The sequence below is a fragment of the Prionailurus bengalensis genome, chromosome B1, assembly GCF_016509475.1.
Source record: "Prionailurus bengalensis isolate Pbe53 chromosome B1, Fcat_Pben_1.1_paternal_pri, whole genome shotgun sequence".
Classification (NCBI taxonomy): domain Eukaryota; kingdom Metazoa; phylum Chordata; class Mammalia; order Carnivora; family Felidae; genus Prionailurus; species Prionailurus bengalensis.
This window is the reverse complement of record NC_057344.1, coordinates 142281058-142294122: the sequence shown is the minus strand read 5'-3', so window position 1 is coordinate 142294122 and position 13065 is coordinate 142281058. Positions and strand designations below refer to the sequence as shown.

The 13065-nt window shown below is 37.3% G+C and overlaps 1 protein-coding gene across 1 annotated transcript in view; it reads left to right on the top strand.

Moving 5' to 3' along the window:
• The window catches only part of FRAS1 (Fraser extracellular matrix complex subunit 1), a 428246-nt gene that overhangs the window by 313371 nt on the left and 101810 nt on the right, over positions 1–13065 (top strand). Inside the window, exons 33-35 of the mRNA XM_043572402.1 lie at positions 1301–1415; positions 3951–4088; positions 6444–6476. Of these exons, the coding sequence (XP_043428337.1) occupies positions 1301–1415; positions 3951–4088; positions 6444–6476 (286 nt within the window). The remainder of the gene's footprint in view (positions 1–1300; positions 1416–3950; positions 4089–6443; positions 6477–13065) is intronic.

Genomic DNA, 13065 nt, shown 5'->3' with positions numbered 1-13065 from the left:
ACTATTGATGGGTTATGGCTGTACACAGGTGAATGGACAGTAAAAAATATGTACACATTGGCCTTTTCATTAATTTTGCTTGACCCCTTTATTGGGTATTGAGAAATACCCCAAAAGCAATAGCTAGTTCTTTTGAATAGTGCAATGGAGACAAAGAAAACATTGACTATTTTTATGTGCTTTAATAGATAATTGTTAAATCTCTGAATTCAAATAATGAGACTCCTTTGGTGTCTGAGGTGAGTTCATCTTTGGGCCTTTGAAGCTACCACTGTTGGAAGGAAAGAAGGAAGGAAGGAAGGAAGGAAGGAAGGAAGGAAGGAAGGAAGGAAGGAAGGAGAGGGGAGGGGAGGGAAAGGGAAGGGAAGGGAAGGGAAGGGAAGGGAAGGGAAGGGAAGGGAAGGGAGGGAGGGAGAGGGAGGGAGAGTGGGAGGGAGAAAAGGGAAGAAAAAGGAAGGAAGGAAGGAAGGAAGGAAGGAAGGAAGGAAGGAAGGAAGGATGGATGTTTGGGTCACAGTTCCCATTAGCAAAGCTGGGGGGATTAGGGAGGGCTTCTTACCAGATACAACCTTAGCTCATTAAATTAGAGGAGCAAAGACGTAGTGACCCAGCTGTGAAGAGCAGAATAGCAGAGTAGCCAGTTGTGATGGCTCATTTTCTTTTTTTTTCTTTTGTTTATTTTGAGAGAGAGAGAGAGAGAGAGAGAGAGAGAGAGAGAGAATGAGAATGTGTGTGTGCATGCACACACAGAGGAGAGGCACAGAGAAAGGAGAGAGAGAATCCCAAGTAGACTCTGTGCTGTCAGTGCAAAGCCCAAACGTGGGGTTGATCTCACAAACCATGAGATCATGACTTGAACCAAAATCAAGAGTCAAATGCTTAATGGACTGAGCCACCCAGGTGTCCCCATTTTCAAATATGTACCACTATGAGTTCCAAAACTGGGGAAAAGTGATCATATTGAGACTCCTACAGCATGCACCGACACAAACCTGGCAGAGTGCAGGGGAGAGGACAGTTGGGGTACAAGAGAACTAGAAGAAGGTTCTATAACCCTGGGAGGTTCTTAACGCCAAGACAGATCTGCAGTGCAAGATACCACATCCTTCTTCTGAACTTTCATAGAAAATTTTGCTGTGTGTGATTAATTTAAAAGCCCAAAATGAGATCCTTTGTTTTGTTTTGTTTGTTTGTTTGTTTTGCTTTTTCCTTTTGCTTTTTTAATAAGGTTTTTTTTTCCCCCTCTGGCTTTTGTTTTCATCACACCATTTGTTCTTCTTCCTCCTTAAACTTTGTTTAGGCTCGGGAAGATGGCCTGACTGTGATTCAGCCTCATTCCCTCTCTTTTGTAAACTCTGAGAGACCAAGCGGAAAGATTATATATAATATCACTTTACCTCTGCATCCAAATCAAGGTAAGATGTATAGTAAATGATCTTTTGAGTGATGCTGTTGTTATCTAATTGTTGACTTATCTTCAAAGCTCTGAAGTTTTGTCTGCATATACTTGTTGAGGATTTAAGGAGTGACAGTTATTCATACCTTTGCTCCCCTGTTCTGAATTTAAGACCAATTGAGAGAGAGACACTGTGGTCAGACAGATGGGGATGAATGTGTCAGCATTGGTATGACAGAGTTGTGCTGGAGAACATGGTGTGCATGTAATCTCAGTCACTGGGTTGAGTGCGCCCTCTCATGTACAGGCAGAACTGGACAGACAAGCACTGTCTGTAGGGACAGATCCTGCCCCAGTGAAGTTATGATAGGTGAACAGACCAGAATGAGCATGTGCTCAGGACAAGGAGCTCTGCCAGAAAGCACAGAAGGGGCTGAACCATACATAGTCCATTCCTTTCCCATTTGGGTAAGCTACGCTTCACCCATGGGGAAAAATGAAAATGTGGAACTATAGTCAGAGGAAAGGTAGGCCCCTGCCATCTGTCTTCATCCTTTAGATTTCTTACTTTTGGGCTTAACTAATAAGCCTATCCCTAACAGAAGTGTGGCTGTCCCTCATGGAGAGGAGATTAGCTTCTGTTAAGGCAAATTCTGCCTTCCCAAGACCAACCACTGCCCTAGATGAAAGTCTTTTCACATCATCAAATCCCCCAGGAGAAATAAAAAATTAAATTTTATTACCCTTTTGACAAAATCCAGAGAAATTAAACTCTTAAAAGTCATCCTTCACTTTTTTTAAAAGCTGCTAAGTCACAGCAAGAGCTGTTCTCCCTACATTGCCAGGGTAGAAGGTACAGTTCTCTCCATCCAGCAGCCGGGCTGTCTTCTGGAGAATGGCATGGGTCTCTCAGACCCTCATAACTTGAGTTAGTTCAACACCAACTCTCACATGTGTCCTTCTTTGAAAGTGTTGATAGGACATGAAAGGTGATCATAGCAGCATTATTTTTATACCTGCGAAATTTAGAAATGATAGGAAAATTTTTTAGCCCCTAAAGCATTATCATAAGCAGAATAATAATTGCAAATCCAATTCTTAGAATAGTCATGATCCATGTTACTGTTGCCAAAGATTATCACAGAAACTGAGGTATTTCTGAAGAAAAGGCATAAATTGAGAAAGTTCTCATTATAGCCTAACCAGGAGACCAGTCTATGTCATTTTCTCAGCAACCTTGACCTTTGAACTTAAACTCAATTAAGAGAATCTTGTAATTATGGTACAATGTCTATGACTTGTGGAGAATTACCTAGTCTGAGTTATATTAGGGGCAGTAATTTACATCTTACTATTGTTTATAGTCAATGAATCCTAGTCAAGAATCTATTTGGGTTTCACCCATGAGAAGATGTTCAGCATCACTAAGCATCAGGGAAATGCAAACCAAAACCACAATGAGATATCACCTCACACAAGTCAGGATAGCTAATATCAAAAAGGTAAGACATTACAAGTATTAGCGAGGATATGGAGAAAAGAGAAGCCTTGGGCACTGTTGGTGGGAATGTAAATTGGTGCAGTCACCAATTTACACTGGTGGTTTCTCAAAAAAATTAAATATGTCCTGATCATATAGAACTACTATATGCAATAATTGCATTTCTGGGTGTTTACCCAAGGAAAACAAAAACTCTAATTCAAAAAGATATATGCACCCTTATAATTATTGCACCATTATTTATAATAGCTAAGATAGAGACACAACCTTGGTGTCCATCAATAAGTGAATAAAGAAGATGTGAGATATATATATATATATATATATATATATATATATATACACACACACACACACACACACTGGGATGTTATGTTACTCAACCATAGGAGAATGAAATCTTACCATTCATCACAACATGGATGGACCTAGAGGGTATCATACTAAGTGAAATAAGTCAGACAGAGAAAGACAAATACCATATGCTCTTTATTTATGTGTGAATCTAAAAAATAAAACAAATGAACAAACAAACACAAACAGACTCATAAATACAAAGAATAAACTGGTAGTTTCCAGAGGGGAGGTAGGTAGGGTGATGGGAAAAATAGGTAAAGGGGATTAAGAGGCACAAACTTCCAGTTACAAAATAAATAAGTCACAGGATGAAAACAACAGCATAGGGAATATAGTCAATAATATTGTAATAACTTTGTATAGTGATAGATGGTAACTATACTTAATTGTGGGGAGCATTTCATAATGTCTATAATTGCCAAATCACTAAGTTGTACACTGAAACTAATATCATATTGTATGTCAATTATACTTCAGTTAAACATTTTTTAAAAGATGCTATTAAAGTCTATTTGGGTTTTAGATTCACTCTTTTCCTGAATGCTTGGAGAATGGTATGATAAGAGAAACTAGAGAGCAATTGTTCTTGAAGTATAAAAGACTCCCATCAGTGGGAAAGGCAGCTTTATGGCTCTGGTCATTCAGTCAACCATCAGAATTACTGTTCATGCTCACTCTGAGTCTCTTCCTCCCCAGGGATCATCGAACACAGGGACCAGCCTCACTCTCCAATCCGGTATTTCACACAAGAAGATATTAACCAGGGAAAAATCATGTACCGTCCTCCCCCTGCAGCTCCTCATCTCCAGGAAATCATGGCCTTCTCCTTCGCTGGTAATGCCTTCCTCTCTATTTTGAGGCACCCAAACTGCTCTTTGTGGATCTTCATGGCAGGTTCTCCCTAACTCTTCCTGTTGTTCTTCTGGACAGTTTAGTGACACTGCTTTATAGCTGTTCAAAATAGCTTGAGACTTGTAGACCAATATGTAGTTGGGGCTCAGTTTGTCATTATTTTTCTTATTCATGCATGCAGGAATGCTTTCAGTAAATCTTTATTTGTACCTCCTATGTGTCAATCACATACAGTGAGGTCTTGAAGATATAGTGGTGAGCAAAAAGAGACATGAATCCTGTTCTTGCTGAGTTTTGGGACCTATGTTTGGAGACAGAATTTGAGAAATAATCCCAGTAATGAATGTTTAATTGTAGACTAAGAGAAGAGCTCGGGATAGAAAGAAAAAATGTCCAGTGGTGGAATTAGAAGTGACAAGACTGACCTATACTGAGGGTTCAATGGAGGCTGACTCGGGAGGCATTGACAGTAGAGGGACATGTGGATGCTAATTAGCCTAAATGTGCATGTTGGGATATTGGGAGAACACTTCCAAAGGAAGGCCATACACTCCATGTGAAGAGGCCCTAGGGAGGGAGAGAATGTGGCATTCTGGGGCTTAAAAAAAAAAAAGGTCAATGTGTCTGGAACAGCAGAACAGGGATGAGTCTGGAGGAAGAGATAGAGGCCAGACCTTAGAGGCCCTATAAGCCTTGGGATCTTTATCCCAAGAACAATAGGAACACAATGGAGGTTTGGGGTTTTTTTGTTTTTTTTTTTAATTTTTTTTTTTAACGTTTATTTATTTTTGAGACAGAGAGAGACAGAGCATGAACGGGGGAGGGTCACAGAGAGAGGGAGACACAGAATCTGAAACAGGCTCCAGGCTCTGAGCTGTCGGCACAGAGCCTGACGCGGGGCTCGAACTCACCAACAGCGAGATCGTGACCTGAGCCGAAGTCGGACGCTTAACCGACCAAGCCACCCAGGCGCCCCCACAATGGAGGTTTTAAGATCTGGGGAGATAGCTTTTTATAAGGAACTCTTTGACTACAGTGATGTGAGTGGATTGGAGGAGGAGGCCACAGGTGGATGGGCTGTGGGTAAGAGGAATCTAGGGAGAAGCATCCCCTACTACCTCAGAGAAAGTCCCATGCAGGAATGGAGAATGCAGTCAACATTTGGGGCTGGGATTTGATAGAAGCCACCTTGTTTAAAGGAAGAGAAAACTGAATGAAAGAATAGCTGAATTTCTAATTTGAGCCATTTTGTGCCCTACCACCTAGTCATGATAGTTAATCTTTGCTTTCCCTCATCTGTCCCCTTGACCCAGTAATCAAAGCTGCTGAGGAGAATGCAGGAGTTTTGTAAATACTTCTGTATTGTATAGAATCTGGAATGATTCTAAAAATCTTGAATGCTGTTTCCTTATGATCTTTAAGATGTATGTACCACATAACATGATTAATATGGAATATTATTTTTATATAGTAGCTTTGTTCATACAGAACAGCTGGTGATTTCCTATGGTAAGTTGAACACGGGTTAAATACTTTTAGAGTTACATTTTAAATCATGGCAAACATTTAAAATAATATTTTCCATTATTTATGTTAAATGCAATTGTCCAGAAAATGACTAACTCTTCAATTATATTGAAAATATTTAAGCGTGAGCATAGACCTCTTCTCTAGGGAATATCCCCAGTGTTTAGTAACTGGATAACTAATAGCCCATTAAAATGTTCATGGTTCTCTAACTTGACAAGACCTACTTTACAAAGAAACTCAAAATATCCTGGGAGTAGGAGGAAAGAAAACATGTCAACCATGGTTGAAGTTATTTCCATACCTATTATACTTGCCTAAGTTCCTAAAGCCTTTTTAGTGAGAACAGAGTCCTGTCCTATCTAATCTATGGGATAAATGCCATGAGATAAATCTCTCACATCATTACAATGTGTAAATCAATGTCCCTGGCATCACTCAATTCTACGATGGAATTGACCCACCAAAGAGCCTTGTCAGTGATATACGACATCACCCACATTCACTGATTTGTAGGATTTTATGTACTGATAAAATGGGATCTGAATGAATGGATTATAAATCACTCTAACTACTGGGATATAAAATTATTCTAGTCTACAGTTCTTTTTGTTACTTAAAATTAGTGATGGCACCATTAAATTCAACATAATATTAACAAAAGACCTGGTGATCTTTCCTTAAACCGTAATAATTTAGATTAAAACATCCTTTCCTTTTCTAACCTCTGCCCCATATTTTGTACCTTCTCCATCTATTTCTGATCCCAAAATACTTAGTACACTGATTTTCTCTTTTCTGTTCTTTCAGGTCTCCCTGAATCGGTGAAATTTCACTTCACAGGTGAAGATTTTAATAGCAATTTTATTAGAAAATGGAATTTTCCTTTCCTTATTAGTCCTTTCTTTTTGTTCCCTTCATTATTACTTGCATTATTTTCTAAGAACTCCTTAAAATTTATATAAGACAAGTTTTTCTGAAATGATCACATGACTAAATAGTAATAGTGTAACTTTGTATTCATAGAAAAAGTAATCCATCAAATATCCGAAAGATTAGTGTTGTTTAAGCCCCATTTCAACCAATCCCAATATCTATTAAAGAGAGGTAATAGTGGTTAAGAGGTTAGCCTCTGGATTCAGAGGCTGCTCCGAGGGTCAGCCTACTCTGGGAAAGTTTCTTAACCTCTCTATGCCTGAATGCCTCACTCATCAGTGGGGATAATAACTAATAATTGCATATATGTAAAGCTCCCAGAACAATGGTTGGCACAGTCATTCCTCTGTGACACTCAGCTAATGGGCAGTGGTTGTATACAGTCTTGAATTGAGCCTTTCATTGAATGCCTTGCTACTGGAGGGAAATGAAAGCTGTGTGTAGAAGACCCCAGCATTCCAGCTTTAGTTCACAATGCAGTAGAAGCTGAGTGCCAATAAGCAGAAGCACAGTCAGACCTGGCATCTATGAGGAGCAACACAGGGACAAGCTTTCTTGTTTAGGTCTGGTGTGAGGATGGTTGGCTGTAATCCTGAAATTGCTGTTTAGGTGGGTTTGACTATTCCATTGGAATCAACCATCCATATGTCTGTCCTATTATATTTCGTGTAGGATAAATTTTGGTTAGAGAGAAAGTCATCTCCCTCAAACTCCCAGACTTTCTTTCCTTTTTGGGGGGGTTAAAAATCACACGTGTTGTGATTTTTACTTGTTGTAAATTTCATTGTTGTATCATTGTTTTTTTTTTTTATTTGAGATTGAATTGACATAAGACACATAACAAATTGATATATAATATATTAGTTTCAGGTGTACAGCAGAATGATTCAGTATTTGTATATATTGCAAAGTGATCACAACAGTACATCTGGTTAACATCAGTCACCATAAATAGTTACAAATTATTTTTTCTTGTTAGTATAACTTTTACATTTACTGTCTTTGAAACTTTCAAATATGCTATACTGAATTATTAACTATAGTTGCCATGCTGTACATTACATGCCCATGACTTTTTTTTATAATTAGAAGTTGGTCCCTTTTGGCTTCCTTCACTCATTTCATACCCCGCCCCCACCCCACCTCTGACAACCAGCAATTTGTCCTCTAGCTATGAGCTTGGGTTTTTTTGTTTTTTGTTTATTTGCTGGTTTGTTTATTTTAGATCCCACACATCAGTGAGATCATATGGTGGTTGTCTTTCTCTGTCTGACCTATTTCATTTAGCATAATGCCCTTAAGGTCTGTCCATGTCATTGCAAATGGCAAGAGTTTCTCCTTTTTTATGACTGAATAATATTTCATTGCATATATATACTACCTTTTCTTTATCCATTTGTTAAATGGACACTTAGGCTGCTTCCATGTCATGGCTATTGTTAATAGTGCTGCAATAATCATGGGGTGCATATCTCTTTTCAAGTTAGTGTTTTCATTTTCTTTGGATAAATACCCAGAAATGGATTGCTGGATAATGAGGTATTTCTCTTTTAATTTTTTGTGGAAACTTTGAACTATTTTCCATAGAGCGTGTACTAGTTTATATTCCCATCCACAGTGCACAAGGGTTCTCTTTTCTCCACATCCTAGCCCACACTGTTATTTCTTGCCCTTTGGATAATAGTCATTCTAACATATGTGAGGTGCTATCTCATTGTGGTTGTGGTTTGCATTTCCCTGATGATTAGTGATGATGAGCATTTTTTCATGTACCTGTTGGCCATCTCTATGTCTTTAGAAAAATGACTATTCAGGTATTCTGCCTATTTTTTAATTGGATTATTTGGGTTTGGGGCTATTGAGTTTTATGAGTTCTTTATATATTTTGGATATTAACCTCTTACCAGATACATAATTTGCAAATATCTTCTCCCATTTGGTACTTTGCCTTTTCATTTTGTTGATGGTTTTCTTTGCTGTGCAGAAACTTTTTAGTGTGATGTAGTCCCACTTGTTTATGTTTGCTTTTGGTGCCTTTGCTTTTGGTTTCAAATCCCAAAAAATCATCTCCAAGGCCAACATCAAAGAGCTTCCACCTTTGTTTTCTTCCAAGAGTTTTATAGTTTCAGGTCTTACATGCAAGTATTTAATCCATATTGAGTTATTTTGTGTGGGGGGGTATAAGATAATGTAGAGTTTCCTTCATTTGCATGTGGCTGTCCAATTTTCCCAACACAATTTATTGAAGAGACTGTCCTTTTCATTGTATATTTGTGGCTACTTTGTCATAAATTAATTGACTGTATATATGTAGGTTTATTTCTGGGGTCTCTATTCTATACTGTTGATCTCTGTTGATTCTGTTGATCTATTTTTGTGCCAATGTTATGCTGTTTTGATTACTGTGGCATTGTAATACAATTCGGAATGAGAGAGCATGATGCCTTCTGCTTTGTTTTTACTTTCTCAAGATTGCTTTTTCCTTTTGGGGTCTTTTATAGTTTCATACAAAATTAGAATAATTGGTCCTATTTCTGTGGAAAATGCCTTTTGAAATATGATGGGATTGCTTACAATCTGTAGATTGCTTTGAGTATTATGGACCTTTTGACAATATTAGTTCTTCTAATCCATGAGCATGAAATATCCTTACATTTATTATGTCTTCTCCAGTTTCTTTCATCAGTATCTTATAGTTCAGAGCACAGATATTTCACCTACTTGGTTAAATTTATTCCTAGGTATTTCATTCTTTTTGATGTAGTTATAAATGGGATTATTTTCTGAACATCTCTGATAGCTTATTATTAGGATATAGAAATGCAACAGATTTTAGCATATTGATTTTGTATCATATAACTTTACTAAATTTGTTTATTAGTTCTAATAGTTTTTTGGTGGCATCTAGGTTTTTCTATACATAATGTGCCATCTGCATATAGTGACAGTTTTACTTCTTCCTTTCCAATTTAGATGCCTTTTATTTCTTTTTCAACTATTTTGTCATTTGTTGATGTGAATCCAGTATCAGCTCATTTCCAGTGATAAGCTTCTAGATAGTTCATACAATCATTAATAATATACAACGGATTATATAGTATTTTACATTTTACAAAACAATTTTCAGTACAAGTTGTCTAATTTAATCCTTATAACAATACTATTTTTAGCATTTTAAAGTATTATGTTTAGCATTTTAAAGCTGGGAAAACTACAGGTCAATAGAGTAAGTAATCGCCCAGATTTCCAGTCCTGGTAAACAGTAGAGCAAAGATTTTAATACATGTTTCTGACACTGAGCATGAGATATTTAATTTAGTCTGGGCTGCATGTGTGTTGGTCATGAAAAACAAGTATCGTAATAGTGTGCCTATTTGGTTTCCAAACCTCAACTTTTACCTGAAAGCTTAATTAGGTGAAGGGGTTAACTATTAACTTCTCTGGGACTTGAAGTTAAATGATCCTTGAACTTATCATACAGAGTAGAGTAAATAGATGTTGGGGTGACCTTAAATTAATTTATCTTGTTTCTGCCTGAGGCTTTTTCTTCTATATGTATATATGTATATTTTATATACATATATATGTGTGTGTATATATATATATATATATATATGGTTGAGTAATTTTTTTAAAAATGATTTAAAATTTTTAATTTTTTTAGAGCAGTTTCAGGTTTACAAAAAAATGAGAGTAAGGTACAGAGATTTCCCTTACTCACCCTGCCCCGACACATGCATAGCATAGCTTCTCCCATTGTCAATATCACTCATCAGAACAGTAGATTTTTTACTAAGGATGAACCTATACTAATGTATCATAATCAACCAAAATCTATAGTTTGGGTTCATTCTTGGCGTTGTACATTCTTTGGGTTTTGGCCAGTGAATAATGACATTTATCCATTATTATAATGGATTATTGTAATGTCATATAGAGTATTTTCACTACCCTAAGAATCCTCTATGCTCTTCCTATTCATCTCCCTTCCCTACTTTCCTCCTTTAGTAACCACTGTTATTTTCATTGTCTTCCATAGTTTTGTCTTTTCCAGAATGTCATATAGTGAGAATCCTATATAATGTGGTATTTTCTCTGTATGACTTATTTCACTTAGCATAACACTCTCCAGTTCCATCCACATTGCTACAAAAGGCCATATTTCATTCTTTCTCATTGCCAAGTAGTATTCCATTGTGTATATAAACCAAAATTTCTTTATCCTTTCATCAGTTGATGGACATTTAGGCTCTTTCCATAATTTGGCTATTGTTGAAAGTGCTGCTATAAACATTGGGGTAGGAGTGCCCCTATGCATCAACACTTCAGATACCATATGTTTTCACTCTTATGTGGATCCTGAGAAACTTAACAGGACACCATGGGGGAGGGGCAGGAAAAAAAAAGTTAGAGAGGGAGGGAGCCAAAACATAAGACACTCTTAAAAACTGAGAACAAACTGAGGGTTGATGGGGTGTGGGAGGGAGGGCAGGGTGGATGATGATTACTGAGGAGGGCACCTGTTGGGATGAGCACTGGGTGTTGTATGGAAACCAATTTGACAACAAATTTCATATCAAAAAAAAATAATAAAACCATGTGGAGAGTTAGGACAAAAAAAATGTGGTATTTTCAGATTGGCTTATGTCACTTAGCAATATACATTTAAGGTTCCTCCATGTCTTTGCGTGGCTTAGTAGCTCATTTCTTTTTGGTGCTGAATAACATTCCATTGTCTAGAAGTACCACAATTTATTTATCCATTCATCCACTAAAGGACATTTTGGTTGCTTCCAAGTTTTAGCAATTGTAAATACATCTGCATCTGGGTGCAGGCTTTGGACCTAAGTTTTCAACTGCTTTGGGTAAATACCAAAGAGTGCAGGTGCTGTGTCATATGATAAGAATATATTTAGTTTTGTTTAAAAAAAAAAAGCCAAACTGTCTTCCAAAATGGCTGTACCATTTTGCATTCCCACCAGCAATGTATAAGAGTTCTTTTTGACCCACATCTTTGTCAGCATTTGGTATTGTCAGTGTTCCAGATTTTGGCCATTTTAATTGGTATGTAATGGCATCTTATTATTGTTTTAATTTGCATGTCTCTGCTGACATATGATGAGGAGCATCTTTTCATGTGATTTGCCATCTATGTATCTTCTTTGGTGAGGTGTCTGTTAAGGTCTTTGGCCCATTTTTTAATCGGGCTGTTCGTTTTCTTATTGCTGGGTTTTATGAGTTCTTTGTACATTTTGAATAACAATCCTTTATCAGATGGGTCTTTTGCACATTTTTTATTCAATTTGTGACTTGTCCTTTCATACACTTGACATTGTTCACAGAGCAGAAGTTTTTAATTTTAATGAAGTCCATCTTATCCATGATTTCTTTCAAGGATCATATGTTTTGTGTTGTATCTAAAGAGGCATCACCCAAGGTCATTTCTAAGTTATCTCCTATATTGTCTTCTAGGAGCCTTATAGTATTACTGCATTCTACATTTAGCACCATGATCCATTTGAGTTAATTGTTGTGAAGGGTGTAAGAGGTTCCCTTTTTTTTTAAGGAGAAAAACTTTTGGAAACTGGTAGGAAGGAAGCTATCTCCTTTAGGAGAGTTTTGTGAGAGAAAATTTTAAATTAGGCACATAATGAACTAAGGTGGCAACAAGCCCAAGCCCTGATATTAACCCATAGAATGAAGGAGAATAGCTCATTTGGATAATCAACTAAGATGAGAAGGAAAGTTGATATTCCTGACCTGGCTGCTTCAAAATAAGCATACGTGCTCTGTAGAGCCGCCCTAAGCAAGGAAAATACACAAGGCAAATGGTTCCTGCAGAAGGCATCTGACCTTAAGAGGCAATTTGACTGTTTCTCAGAGAAATCAGAAATGTTGCTCAAAGGGACACCTAGACTTGTAATTACTAACATTTTTATTATAAGTTCTTATATTTGCTTACAAAATTCTGAATCCTCTTGATATATTTTCTAGTTATAAAATATGTGCCAGAAAATAGCTTTCTTCCATTTACTTACAGAGAAAAGGATATACCTTGGTCACACTGACAGCTGTGTGATATTACCAAGGCTCTTAAGTTTCAGGGCCCCTTCCCTCTTCTGTAAAAATGAGGATGTGGAAGGCTCCCTGAGGTTCCCTCCCAACTTAAAAATGGCGTCAGTGTATGGGACACCTGGATGGCTCTGTCAATTGTGTCTGACTCTTGATTTCAACTCAGGTCATGACCCCAGAGTCATGGAATCAAGCCCCATGTCAGGCTCTTCACGGGGCATGGAGCCTGGTTAAGATTCTCTGTCTCTCCCTCTGCCTCTCCTTCCCACTTGCACATTCTCTCTCTCTCTAAAAAAAAAAAATGATATCAACATAAAACAATTTTAAAAAGTAAAATTATATCTTATAACTATGATTTTTATTTAACATAGGTGTTCTTAACTTAGATTCCAGGGACCTCAGAGAATCAGAACCCACTGAGATT